This window comes from Stegodyphus dumicola, chromosome 6 (assembly GCF_044657685.1).
Source record: "Stegodyphus dumicola isolate Sdum_Otavi_A_Nest chromosome 6, ASM4465768v1".
Taxonomy (NCBI): domain Eukaryota; kingdom Metazoa; phylum Arthropoda; class Arachnida; order Araneae; family Eresidae; genus Stegodyphus; species Stegodyphus dumicola.
In genome coordinates, this window is record NC_140773.1 from 182,652,612 (window position 1) to 182,667,821 (window position 15,210).

A 15,210-nucleotide genomic window follows, 5' to 3' on the forward strand; every position below is an offset into this window, starting at 1 on the left:
GATTTCAACTCAAGCTGCCACACCAGATCAACTTTGGCAACGTGTGGAAGCTGTTTGGCCTGCTGTACCCCAAGAATACGAACACATCCAAAGTCTCTTTGAATCAATGCCGAGGCATGTGGCAGTGGTGATCTCCAACAATGGCAGCTACTCTGGCTACTGATTCTGAAAGTAACCACACTTCACAGAAGTCTATAAATTTAATCATTGTCTTGGTCAACATGTTATCTACTAAATAAATTTTGTTGTGATATCTCTTGTTTTTCTTGGTGTTGCAATTTGGGTGGCCAGCAGTGTATTTTAGAAAAATTGGAAAACAATTGAAACAAGTGAAAATGTGTTAAGGTTTTCACTATACAAATTTCTTATCTTGGCAGAGAAGAGGCTGCTACCTACTTGCAAGAAATATGTGTTGCAAACCTCATGTAAAAGTGATGTGGTTATATCTGCAATTTGAAAAATTAAGGCTTTTATTAACCATTTGTGGCTCAGTGTTCCACTACATGGAACACCCAAATTGAATCTCTTCTGAAACCTTTAAATTCAACCGTAAATACGAGGGCCATCCAGGAAGTAGATTACGTTTCCGTCTGTGTCCGCTAGGGGCGGGGCTAGCGCGGCCATCTTGGGGTCAGAGCGTTGCGCAGCTCAGTCTGCATCTAGCCGTGCTAGTGAGAGGTTCGTGCTGTGCTCCGTTCAGATACTGTGACGGTTTGAAATGTCTGCGTTAATTGAAAATCCCGCGAGCTGCGAGGTGCGCTCAGTAATAAGGTTTCTGACTGCAAAAAACTGTAAACCGATAGAAATCTATCGGCAGCTTCGTGAAGTGTATGGGGACAACATTATCACTGAAGGTGGAGTGCGTCAGTGGGTCATAAGATTTCAAAATGGCCGAACCAATGTTCACGACGAAGATCGAAGTGGGAGACCCAGCATAGTGACCGCCGAACTTCTCGAAAAAGTCGATGCTAAAGTCCGTGAAAATCGAAATTTCACAATAACGGAACTTTCTTTGAGTTTTCCACAAATTTCGCGAAGTTTGTTGCACGAAATCATCAGCGAAAAGAAGAAGAGGTAACGAAGTGGTTGAAGGCGCAGGCGGCCGAATTTTTCGACGAAGGAATTTCCAAGCTCGTACATCGCTACGATAAATGCCTTAATTTGTATGGTGACTATGTAGAAAAGTAGTATTTGAGTGTGGCTTTCATCTGTATATAATAAAATTTGTTTCCTATACTTTGTTAATTTTTTATTCCAAAACGTAATCTACTTTCTGGATAGCCCTCGTAGATAAAAATGCCTTTATAATATACTTTGAACTTTTCTTTTTAAACAGTAGATAGCAGTATATCACAAGGAGACACAGAATTTTCATTTATTATGTGTTATTAAAATCCACTTTTTTTCAAGTAATTTTCTCTTTTTTTTTAATAATATAAAAAATTTTATTTGGAAAAAGAATTAGGAATAATTTTGCTGGCTGTACTCCAAATTATTTTTTCTATATTTTTTTAAATCTTTCATACAAAAACCCTACACAGAATCATTGAATAAAACCGTGTGTTCCATTAGCGGGAACACTGCGCTTTTAGCGATCTCATGCTGTTACGAATCAGAACATCTGTGCTTAGGAGAGAACATCTGTTGTTTACATTTTCTGTTTCCGTTGTTTTTTGGGGGGCGAGGGGAATGAATTCAAACAAAGCAGTATTGAGGGATGAGGTATGTTTTGTGTTATGGAAGCCTTAATATTGGCATCTCGAATTTTTTGGGAGTCGTTTTTAGGCAGGAATTTTTATTAGTAGCTTGACTCATTTTTACTTAGTCCTGCATGAATTTTTTGCTGTCACTTTTTAGTCTCATTTCCGTTTATTTTCAATAATTGTGTAGATATTTTGTGTGTATGTATATATTATAGGCTTATTTTTCTTTATTGTTAATATTAATCGTAGTTAATTTTTCTTATTATTAATTTTCCATAAATGGCGCAGAGAGGTCTAACTCTTTCCGAAGCGCTAAAAGTGTTTCATGAATTACCCTCAGATTACAGCCCAAAGATTTCCGTTTAAATTTGCTGTGTTCCCTCTGTGCCATGAAAGCATCAGAGATAACTTTGAAGAGGCGACACTTCCTTCAAGACCTGAAGATACTCCCAGGCATAAAGTAAAGGTTTCTGGGGGAAAACGCTACAGTAGTGTTGAACACATACTGGTGAAAGGTTATGCGTAGACGATGTGCACATTGTAGCACGAAGCAAAAGCCGCACAAAACAAGTTTTATGTGCAAAACCTGCAAAGTTGGTTTGTGCTTCCATCAAAAGGTGTGACTTGCTTTGAAAAATTTCACAAAGCTAAGAAATAGGAAAATTTGTAAATATTTTTGTATATAGGACTTGTGTATATAGATATTTATCTCATTTATCCGTATATATTCAAGAATATTGTGTATATCCAGGAAACCATATATACAGCCATAATACAGAGTTTTTTCATTCCTATGCAAATGCTTCTACTCATTTTCGTGCTTCACTGCAATGCTCGCTTAGTCACACTTTTAAAAGCTCTGGCAGCACAGTGTTCCACCTCATGGAACACCCACAGAATTAAAACTGTAAGTGCAATTTTTACAAAATTTTACCTATATACTCCTTTAGGACTAAATAGATTGCATACAACTTTTTTTGTTGAAATTCCGACGTTAACATATAATGCGCCGCAAAGGGTTAAGTCTCCACATGGTGTTAATATATGATGGAATAATATCATAGCATCTGGCACTGCTGTTCTGAAAAATGTGTTTTATAGAAAGGATTTATATACGCTGTAACTTGAATTTCTTGGAATTAATTTTATACTAGTAAGTGTTTCATAACTCTTTAGTTTAAACTATTTTAGGTGCTTTAAGGAATCTAAATGCAAGGACTAGATTCAGTTATTTATTTATATTATTCACAGAATTATCTTCTAAACTGCAGATTAAAATACCTGAAAATAGTATTCTGAGTATACATTTTATTTCCAGTATTATGTTTTTTCCATTCTTTGTAATATGCCTGGAAAAAAAAATATATATTTACTCTTATTGTCATAAATTATAGAAATTAATATTTATATATGTTCTTAAATATTTTATAATTAAAAAAATTATCTACCAAATATTATTTAATCATTTGCTTACTTTCAGTAATAGTTTCAAAGCTTTCTCTAGAAGGAAAATTTCTATCTATTTGTCCTTCATCACAAAATTTCCCTGTAAAATAAAACAATATTTTTATGAATGTTTCTGAATTAAAATAGGAAGGAATAATCTGTAATATTAACAGCTGTTGAATTATTAAAAATGTTTTAAACTTATAAAAAACACAATAAATCTTGTACTTCAGATAGGTTATTAAAACATCAGAAATATTATAAGTTTCAGAAATTTTATTGGAACAACTATATTATTAGAATATGCTATGGGAAAACTCTTAACTTTATAATAACATGCCTTATTTCATTTAATTTTTGGCCAATACTTATTCTGCTATTGCGCATATGTTTATTAAATGCACCCCCATTATTATTTCTTAATAATTTTATTTCCTAATTATTGTGACTTTCTGTTTCTGAAATTGACTCTTTCCTTAAAAACTTGATATAAACATAATAAATAATAAAAATTGTGTACAACATATAATAGTTTATAAATTTAAAAGAAATATGCACATTTAATGCATGATGCATAAAATTTAATTTTTCCATTATTTATGAACTAAAAATGAAAAATAAGTTAAAAAACTATCTCAATATTTGCATTAATATAATACCTATTTGAGAATTCAATGGAATTTTTCCCAGGAAAGGAACATTCATTTCTTCTGCCATTCTCTGAGCTCCACCAGTTGTTGGAGGAAAAATTTCAGTTGATACCTAATAATTAAAGGTAAAAAGAATAAGAGCCTAAAAAGAATGAAATTGATCAAGGGGGGAATACAGCTGTAGACGAATAGAAAAAAAAAAATTGAAAACACGTTTCTATGTCTGCAAATGATTTAACACCTTCCCTGCCGCGTGGGGCGTATGCGCCCCATGCTAAACTTTCCGTTCAAGCCATTTGGTATTATCATTGTAAAATGAAGAATTTTTTAAAAATTCATTATGCAGTCAATTATGGGCATCTTAATACTACTGCTATGCTCTCATTTAATCGTGGGGCATGGACAACTTTTTTTTGATCGCCAAAAACAAAATAATACAAATGTAAAGCGCACGCCCCACGCGGCCTGAACGGGAAGTCTTCAAAAAATGAAAAACGGTCTGGCAGGGAACATGTTAACATTTAAATTGAAATTACAGTACCTGCCACATAATAAAATCACTAGTTAATATAATTAGTTACTTATTTCAGTCAGATTTCCAAGTGCAGAATCAAATAAGCTTAGAATCATTAAGAAGATACCACTTATATCCCCGTTGGGATATCCCTTATAAAGTACCTGTTCATAGTTATAATAATAAAATCTCAAAAAAAGTGTCATTTGATGTTTCCTGTCTTAACAAGGGGATTTGAATGTGAAGTTCAAGAGGTGAAGTTGTATAAGTTTCCTAGAATCAGTTGCAGGAGTAAGAACATGATGTACTCCATGTAAAGCATAGAAATGTGTTTAAAAAAAATGTGTGCGAGAGAGAAATTGTATGGAGTATGAAACTGTTTTCTGGAAGTATTTTGAAATTGTGAGGCTGAAAAATGCACCAATAACTAGGACAGTCTTCATAGGAAAAGCCAAGGAACTTGCCAAAATGATGAAGGAAAATTTTATTCCAACTAATGAATGGTTGAAAAGATGGAAAGAGAATTACAACATAATCCTATGTAGTTGTATAGAGAAAGAAAAACACAGATCAATAAACAATTGAGATTTTTGGACAAAAATCATCTTGCTCAAACTTTTGAGTTACACTCTATATCCAGTTTATAATACTGATACAATTGTACAGACCTTTTCCAGAGAATACCTTATTATTCAAAATTAATTTTCAGCAGGATACAAAAGTCAAGCAGTGGCAGCCTATCAATAAATAAATAATAACAAAATATTTTTAAAAAATATGGATGTCTTCAAGAAGATGTGTTATGTATGCTGAATGCATACAAGTTGAAGAAACTTGTAATGATTCATTTTTGGAGTATATTGCTATAAATGAAAATTTGACAACAGTGTGCTAAAAAAACTGAAAACATATTGTAGATATAATTAAAGAATGAGAGGAAGAATAACAGGATGAAGTTGAAAATAGTATCTACTCCAATGCAAAGAATACTGGTGTGTCAATAACCACCAAATCATGAAACACACTTCAAATTCTTTGAAGGATTCTAGAATTCAAAAGTAGATATGGCAAAGTTATCAACAATTTTAGAAAATACTATCAAAAGACTTTATTGTGAAATATGCAAAATAATTTTTTTTGATTGGAAAATATAAATGTTATCAGTATTACATACATGCATTCTTTTAAAAAATATGCATATATTCCCCTCCCCCATTATTATACGCAGTCAAAAAGCAAAATTAATTTTTGCAAATGTAGGAAGGAGTATAAAATTAATCTAAGAAGTTGAGTTTTAGTTCTTCAAAATTGGTAAGGAAAGATTTAATAAGATATGTGCAAAAATTCTGATAAAACAAATATGAAAAGTGGAGAATTAGAATTGTGTTTTCTATCATCATGATGTATTTCCTATTACCAAGGAAGATATATGTGTATATTTATTATGTTCATTCTGTTTTAATGGTAAAATTACTCTCAGTTAAATTCTTCTAGTCTGAAGAGTTTTCTAATTAATAAGATACATTTGTAAGCAGCGGTATCAATTATATATATATATATATATATTTATTTATTTTAAATATCACACTAACTTTACAAATAAAAATAAATTACCTTACACTTTGGGCATACGAAAACACTCATATTTTCTACTACTCCAAGAACACGAAGCTTTACTTTCTCACAAAAATTTATTTCTTTACGAACATCTAAGAGAGCTGTTTCCTAAAAAATAAATAAGTAGTAAAAATTTTCAACATGCACTTTTATTTAATTAACATTTCTAAAAAGCGTTTTCTAAATTAATCCTTCATAAATATATATGCTGAATATGTTTCAAAAGATATATGAAGAGTCTATTCTCAAATCTATGAAATGAATTTCTTAAAAAGTCCTTTTTGATCTTTTTTTTTTTTTTTTTCTTTTCTTTTAACCAAAGAGGCAGTTTATTCTGAAAAAGAAAATTGTTCTTGAATCTTTAAATAATGAATAATCACTTAATGTTTAAAATTATAGTTATAGTTAAATGATTAATTACATGTTATCAAATTTTCCCCTCTGGCTAGTGATTGCATACAATGATACGAGCAACAGCAGCTCATGCAGGCGCTTTGTTAAATTTATCTCTAATATGAGAGCCCCTTGTTCTTTTTGTTTGTGTGATAAACTTATGTCTTGCATGTCATAATCATATTCGGACTTGCATTAGCCTTTCTGTTCTTGAGAATTAAGGTCTCGTTTGGTTCATTTAAGTTAGGTCAAACATATTTTAGATTTAAACAAATGCTTCAGCATTTGTTGTTCAATAAGTTTATTGTTGGGAATGACAATGTTTACCATCAAGACAAGGAGATGAAATTCTTTCTTAAAGTCTTTCATTAAATGTTTAGTTTTTAACTAAATGTTCATTGTTTAGATTTCCTTAAAAGAGGAAACCTCTAAGATTTAATCCTAAATCTTACATACAAAATTTTTTGGAAAATCATTCCTCAGCCTTGGATTCTCTAAAAAATCAACTGACATGAAAAAACAGAAAAATGATGTTATTTACACCAAGTTTGTGGTATGAACTGCATTGTATAATTAAATTTATTTATTATTTTATGTAATATCCATGTATTTGTAGTTCAAAGGGACTTTGTCCCTGAGGGACTATTGTTTTTGTTTTGCAATTTTGCATTGAATCACTCTGAATGTCCATTTCACTTTTCAAACTGTTGCCACCAAATATTATTGCCCTGTGTAATATTTGAAGAATTTAAATAATGAAGCACCTGCAGAAATGTATGTAGTTTCTCGCATTGTGATGAAATAACTGTACCTAGAGCTATCAAATTTTGAACGACGTAATACTACTGCGAATGTGGGCATCCGGAAGCCCAAATTTGAAATTTGGAACTTGTCTTATTATCGATTTCATATTTTGTAAAACTTTAACGAATATTTGATTAACAAACTCAAGGATTTCAAAGCGAGCAGTTGCAACGTTGTACAGAAAAAACATTTTTATCTCCAGCACGTGAGATTGTGTATCGGAAATTCTAAAGGATATGCTCAATTTAAAATTATTTTGTGATACTGCTCTTGAACTGAATTTTATGGTTTAAGTGTGAAGAACATGATATTTAATAAATAAAGGTAACATACAAAATGTTAAAAAATTTCCCCTTTGGACATAATTTAAAATCTGAAACCTTTCAGATTTTCTTTTATTTTACGTTTATATTCATATCATTTTATTTATTTATTTTGTATTATAAATTTTTAAAGATTTTTCTCATTTTAAAATGCTTGGTTTCATGCACAATTACTGTTATTTCTTATTTCTGTAAAAAGGAAAATATTTAATAAGAATTTGATATTCTCTTTTTGTATGGTAAAGTTTTTTGTTACAATTTTATACCCTTTCTTACAATTTTATAGCTTACCAGTGAATATATATGAATTTCCTCTATTAAAGTCTTGATACTGAAAATAAATATGAAGGCTGACATATATTTTTTCTGAGAAAAACTTGACCAAAAAATTTTATATTTACCTTATATAAAAATCTAAATGATAAAATTTCTAACTGATATTTTATTTATAAAACTTGAAAATTTTTCAGAGAAATATATTTTGTATTAGTGCTAAATTTAATCAGATTATTGCTATAGTGATATGTGCTTATGCAAGCCCGCTATGTATAAAATAAATAACATGTGTACCATATTCTCATGTGTATAAAATACACCATTAATTTTTAACACTAATTTAAAAAAAAAGTTCTCAAGAATAAGGTGCAGCTAGCCTGTCTGTAATCTTCAATAATTTTATCATTTTGGTAGTGTAAAAGGAGCTAAAACAAAAATAGTATTTATCACACACCGAGACAAAATTTTTATTTTTAGTCATAAGGAATATGTTTCTGTGTATAACACCTCTTATTCACTATCACTGTCGATACCACTAAATTAGCTGCCTGCACTACAAATGTCACATTCGCCGATATTCATATTCCACAGCATCCATCTAGAGCAGACATTGGCAACCCTCCCTTTTTTTTTAGCTGCGAGTCAAAATCAACCAAAACATGTGCATTAAGAAGACATTTTGGGTCAATGTTATTTTCATTTTAGAAGTCTTTCTTCTTAAATAGTAAGATAAATTTTATTGGGGAAATAATAATAGTAAGATAAATTTTATTGAGTAAATAATAATAGTAAGATAAATTTTATTGAGGAAATAATTTTAATACTTTAAAAATAGAATTAAAATTCTAATTATTATGAAAACAAACATAACTGAATTGACTTTATTTTTCTCTTGGATGTCAGTGGCTTCTCTGATGCTGAACTTGTGATGTTAGTTTAGTAAATTCTAGCTTATAGTTAGTTGCATTAACATGAATTCAGGCACCTGAATTTCTGGTAATTCAGCTGCTCCTGTTCTTACTTAAAATAAATTTCATGTGTGAAAATATTTTCTCACATTTATAAGTTAAACCAAATATGGACAAAATGGCACAGACTTTTTTTTTTTTTAATTATGAATCAGCATTGCCAAACTTCTTAAAATTTCTCCTTAAAATTCTTAAATTGATTTCTCCTTAAAATGTTACAATTTTTATTTTTAAAGAATAAAAATGCATATTCATTAATGCTTTGTAATCACACAAAGTGTTACAGTTATTATTTAATTTTTTAATGCATTCTTTAAGTGCTTATTTCATATTGATGTTAATCCTTATATATTATATTTTATTCCTGAAACTCCAAGTGGGTCACTTGAAACTATGAAATGGGTCACTTGGTAACTTGCAGGACATAAGTTGATATCTAGATCACGGCCTGATCTAGATCACTTGATATACCACACTTCAAAAAGCCTCGCATTTTCTCAGGCTACCAGAATCCATGCTCACATTGAACATCTGATTATTCCTTTTTGGTATAATGTCATGGTTCATGTACACATCCAGTCACAACAATCCGTTGTAGAGTATCCTAACATTCACTCTACAACGATGTATTTTATATTCAGTTGTTAAATATGCACTGCTATGTTATGCACATGCTACTGTGTTTCCACATAATTCTACAGTATATGTAGCTTAATGTGATTGGTGTTAATGCTATCGTTCAGATATTGTTATCAAATTGTCAAAGTCATTATCATTCAGATATTGTTATCAAATTGTCAAAGCCATGCCCGTTTGTATTTGAAAACATTGAAATAAATCATTTATTTTGATCAATAATTCAGTTAATGTGATCAAAATATTAAATAATAATTTTTTTAAGTTGTTAAAAGGTCAACAAGTCAAGTCAAAACAGATTATAAAAATTTAAAAATGAGAAAGGAATATACCTAAGTCATTAAACAGCTTCATATTGATTTCAGTCAACCATTAATTATGCAAAAATGAAGCCTTAGTTTAACGTAGATTTTGAATAACTCTATCAATTTTGAGGGGATCAGACACAAATCCCTCTTTTCCAGTAGCAAAAAACATTTTGCAGAAATTTCATTTTTAAAAAAACAGAATCCTCTAAAATAGTATATGCCAAACTAAGGTTGCTTTTTTGCCTTGATTAGGAATTTTATATTGCCATATTGTTTTCCAGTGAGGAATGCCGAGTATTAAGATTAAGGGTACAGATCAGTCAAATAATTTCCAGAAATGTTATATATAGTCCATAAATGAACTTTTGCATTAAAGACAGTGTTGCCCAGAAGGTATAGTGGGTAGTGGCATTGACTGCTGTACCGATCGGCCAGGTTTGAATTCCACAGATGGCATGAATGTTTTTAAGTGTGTAGTGTATATGCAGCAAGAGGACACTCAAAATACATGGCAGATCGAAAATTCTCTTGAATTTTGGTGGTAGGGGTGAGGTAGAAGAACTCTGACTGCTTCCCCACCAGAACTGCACAGTTAGCGCGATGGAACTGTATCTGTACAACCAATGGTGAAATTCCGTGTCGCACACTTTTACACTGTACCTGCATTAACATTATGAACAGTTCATAAAAAAAACTTTTGCATTTTCTTATGCTGTGAAAATATTTATTTGTATGTTTCTAGTTATATTTTTATTAAATTAGTTAAATTCCATTGCTGTTTTGAAGGATAATTGTTTTCATTGTTTAAGGTTGTCATTCAGTTAATGTTATCAAAATAGCCCTGGATACATCTGATCACATTAAGCAGCACTTAATGTATCTACCTACTTCTAATTATTAACATGTATAAGCTACACCCAATTTCATCTGCTTTTTTTGAGAAAAAAGGTGAAGCTGAGACAATATGGTATTCATGAGACAATATGGTAAGTGTTATAGTTTTATGGTTTGTTGACTAATTAAAATATGCCAAAGCATACAGTTTGCAAGAAAAATATTTATTTGCAAGATATGTCTAATATTACACTATCTACCTAAGGGGAGGAATGCCTTTGTGGAGGAGTTTTTAAAGAAAACTGGCTTGTCTTCACATTCCATATGGAAACTCCCACGCAGTGAGCCCATTCTTCAGGATTTGAGTCCTGGACTAATTACCAGTGTTCAATGATCTTACCACTCGACCACTGGTGGGCATCATTTGTTAAAATATCATTTATTAATGGTTTTGGCCTTACAGATTCATGTTCAGTTTATTTAAATAAATAGCTATACCTACTAAAAATTACATAACTAATTTTCATTTATGTCATTTAACTCACCCTTTTATTTATTTTTTGAGTTATACGAAGTGTGTTTCGCCAGTCTCTGAAGGCTGGATGAGGGCACACTTGATGTAACATAAAATACTTCTCATAATTCTACATATTGATTTTTCTAAGAATTCATTCATTAAATACCATAACCATACCTGGGGTGTAGTGATAATTACAGCTCCTTCTAAATTTGTGCCTTGAAGATACTGAACTATAGACATATGTTCATCTGATGTGCCAGGTGGTGTATCTATTACTAAATAATCTAATTCTCCCCAGTCAACATCTTTTAAAAATTGTTTTATCAGTCCTAAAAATGGAAGAAAAAGAATGTATGATAAATACGCATAAAAAGTACTTTTTAGTAATGAAATAATATTCTGTTTAGGTTTACTCTTACAGGGAGCCTGCTGAGGACAAGGCAATTTTTATTTGCTAAGCTCACCAACAGCTAATCAGGAATGGATTAAGCATCATTGCTTAAGCAGAAGTTATAAGCTTCTAAACATGTTATTTAGCGCATATAAGTTAAAGCTAGGAAAAAGTTTTGAATTACACTAAACCTGTGTTCATATCTCACTGACTGAAGACTGTTGATGCAAGGTTAAATTCTTAATCCAGTTAAAAATGCTGTAAGTATCACGTGAGTCCTGCTGGGTGCTTATACGACCCCACTGATTTAGTTAATGCAGTTTATACATATGAAAAAGCTAAAAGATTACATAAAAAATAGATAAATTATGTTTCTAGAAATATATATAAAGCATATGTATATAATTTTATGAGTAATATTTAAATTAATATTTCTACTAAATTTTTTTTAAAAATTAAACTTACTTAAAAGTTAATTTCAGGTATCTTTCCCGGATTTTAAAAATATTTTTAACAGATGAAATTTGAAAGATCTTTGCAAATGAAATGTCTGCATTTAAAACAAGAAACTGTTTTATTATTTTTTAACTCAAAGGTAGATTGCACATTGTTTTGCACGTTGTTTTTCATTATGCTTTTTTCTCATCATCAATTACTCATTACTCTTTTCTGATGCAGCAAAACAGTTTATTTTCTTTCACAGTGTTTTGCATAACATTAGCATAAATGACTTTTTTTTATTTACAGATTTATCAGAGATAATGCTTATGTTTATAGAAACATTTATCCAGTTTTTATATTTCAAAGCAGCGATTTTGGCAGACATAAGAACTACTTGTGCATTTATCCCTGCCTTGCTCAAAATGCTTGTTTTCTGAAAAATTAAATAAAACACTGATATTCTATTAACAGTAGCTACACTTCTTTCTGTTCCATTGCAGAATTGGATTATTTCTGGATGTGTTTGCTTAGATTTTGTCGGTTGTTTCTCATGATGCATTGCTGATTTTTTTTTTTTTTTTTTAATCACAGCTAGTGTAATGTCTTTCCATAATTTAAAAGTATGTTTTCCTTTAATTAACAAATTCTGAAGGTACTCCTGTTTTGATTTTCTTCAAATTTCCCACGACAGTAAGTTTTTCAAAAGTCTTCTACCTATCACCTAGCTATTGAACGAATTATCCATCAATATGTTTAAACCAAACAAATCTAAAACCAAACAAAGGAAAGAAAAACTGCTTTATAATATGAGAAAGTTCATTAGAAGTTTCCATTCTGGAGGCACCTTTTGGTTACTGTGACATCTCATCTCTGTATCCTATATACAAAATGGCCTTCCACTGACTAAAGTAAAGATACTTTAATGCCATATTTCACTGAAGTTTGGCCGTATACTGATAAAACCCACATCTTTCACGAAAATTTTACATTTTTCATCAAGGCCTACATACTCATCAAATGAATAACACTTTTGACAATTTTTGTTGACATAACCAAAGAATTCTGTAACTATTATCAATTTATTCACTTCTCATTGAGCTTTATGCTTATTTGTGTTATCTAAACAGAAGCATCTTAGATGGAAAAAATATTATTTGAAAGACACCACACTTCTGAATAATTCAGTATCATTGGTACATAAACCTTTTGCATTAGCATAAGAATATTAATAATGACCATATAACAGTCCAGACAGTGCTTTTATCTATATTTCTAGCATCCTGGTTTCGCTAATAATTAATTTGCAGCTATTTTTGCAATAAAAAAAGTTGGCACAGTTTATAAAATTATTTATAATGCTGGAATTAATACAAGGTCCTCAATATTTGAGGGGTTCCTTTTTATTCAAGGCAACAGATTTCAACCCTGACCATGTGGGTGAAGATATTACATACACTAGTCCCTACCTTTTGATTAGGTTGTCTTTTGTTTCAAATTATTTTGTCCTTTCCTGCATAAGTGTCATGCTTTTTATTAGATTCAAGAGATTCAGTTTTTTTATTACTATAACAAGTTCAAGTTCAAATTTAATATCATTATCATACCCTATGATAAATTTAAAAATTATTTTTCTCTTTCTCTTTTTATCATCTAATTGCCAACACTTCTGCATGAGGACAATTTATCAGGAATGACTGTACCCATTCGTCTTTTAAATAACTCATTACCAACCATAAATGCTGTGCAGGCACACTAAGAGAGGGAGGGGCTAGATTGATACTGCTCTCATGAGGAAACACAAACAGCCCAGCCTTATGTGGGTGTTAAACCCATATCCTAGAATCCACACTAGCAGTAAGCCTCCAAAAACCACCCCCCGAAACAATCTAAATTTCATCTACTAACATTCTTGACTAGGTGACACTGGGCTCAGATCTTGACGTCCATCAAGATGCTTGCCATTGACACTCCACTATAAGCAGTGTCATCTTGCATGGTGGTAATCTCGGTCAAGCTGAACAGTGTCCGATTAGAGAAATGTGATCTTTATCAATGAATCATGCTTTTCTCTCAATGCTGTATACATTTCTGGCAAAGAAGAGGTAAGCAGTCCAATGTACCATTTGTTACCATTACTCAGACTGCTCGCTGGGATGTTGATGACATTTTGCAACCAATCGTACTGCTTATACTAGCACATCATCCATGTTCAGTTTTCCAGCAGGACAAATGCTTGGCCACATACAGCACGAATTTCCCAGAAATATCTTTGACGTGTTAATGTCTTCAAGTGGCTTGCCAAGTCTCCAGACCTGTTGTTTATCAAACATGTCTGGGACATGTTGGGCAGGCAAATTTAGCTGTGTGCAAATACATCAACTCACTGACCATTTGTTGCACCATTCTATTTGTTGCACAATCTACTGCAGAGGGTTACTGGCAACATAATAGACTCCATGCCCAACCAAGTATCAGCTTGTATAGTTGCCACAGGTGGCTTTACCACCTACAAATCATAAACAAAATGCTTTTTTCACCCCAGTTTTTGAGCATTTTTTAATTATTATTTTTTTATCTATACAAACATTATACTACTGCCGAGTTTCACAGTTGTGGCTCAGTTCTTTCTGGGTGCATATTTTCTTTGCAACACGGTGTACAATAGCATTTGATAAGAACATATGCTTATTATATCAAAGATGAATGGCATATACTATACTAGTTTGTAACAGCTATCAGAATTTTTTTTGAGTAGGTGATGTATTAATAAACATATTCTTTGGAATTTTTGTATTAAATTCACTGTCACTAATTAGTATAGCAAACCAGCTTGGCATTTATTCATTATATTATCTTCCAGAAAAGATTCATATTTCTTGGTGTATAATAAATATTAAATGAAATTTATATTCAAAACAGAAATACCAGTCTCTCTACCTCAGATTTCAACAGCCAAGTAAGTTTGCTAAATATGAAGTAGGAGAACCTACAGTATATTAATATTTTCAATTCTATTATTCCATTCAGCTCTGATAAACAGATATCAAACAGTTCAATTTCTGGTAAAGAATAATATTCTATATTTATATTTAAATTATTTATACTTCAAAATTAAATTTTATACACCCACTAGGAATACTGATGTATGCATTAAACAATTCAGAGCATTTGTATACTGCTGTAATAGTTGTTCCAAAGAAAATTAAAATCCAATTTCATTAGATTAAGCACAGCCAAACATTAGGTTTCCATTTTCTAAATTAATTTTTATGTTCATAAATATGTTTTTCTAAAAAATATTTAAAAATTTATCATTTACATTCATGCTAGCAATACAATCAATAAGTTACATAATGACTATTTTTATTAGGGACCATTCCATTACA

At 31.0% G+C, this 15,210-nt stretch overlaps 1 protein-coding gene and 1 long non-coding RNA gene across 3 annotated transcripts in view; one reads left to right on the forward strand and one right to left on the reverse strand.

Annotated features, from left to right (window-relative positions):
- Positions 1–1,398: 1,398 nt before the first annotated feature.
- LOC146996906 (uncharacterized) lies at positions 1,399–11,055 on the forward strand. Its single transcript, XR_015041778.1, has 3 exons — positions 1,399–1,722; positions 10,448–10,624; positions 10,738–11,055. It is a non-coding gene; the product is annotated as an uncharacterized LOC146996906 (long non-coding RNA).
- Positions 2,922–15,210, reverse strand: part of Nubp1 (NUBP iron-sulfur cluster assembly factor 1) — an 81,158-nt gene continuing 68,869 nt past the window's right edge. Inside the window, exons 7-11 of one of the 2 annotated variants that reach the window (XM_085819240.1) lie at positions 11,167–11,321; positions 5,928–6,038; positions 3,809–3,911; positions 3,178–3,249; positions 2,922–3,052 (exon numbers count right to left, since the gene is read on the reverse strand). In XM_085819240.1, coding sequence (XP_085675366.1) covers positions 3,024–3,052; positions 3,178–3,249; positions 3,809–3,911; positions 5,928–6,038; positions 11,167–11,321 — 470 coding nt within the window. In that variant the 3' untranslated portion in view covers positions 2,922–3,023. Of the gene's footprint in view, positions 3,053–3,177; positions 3,250–3,808; positions 3,912–5,927; positions 6,039–11,166; positions 11,322–15,210 lie in introns of those variants that run through there. The other variant, XR_015041777.1, reaches the window with a different exon arrangement.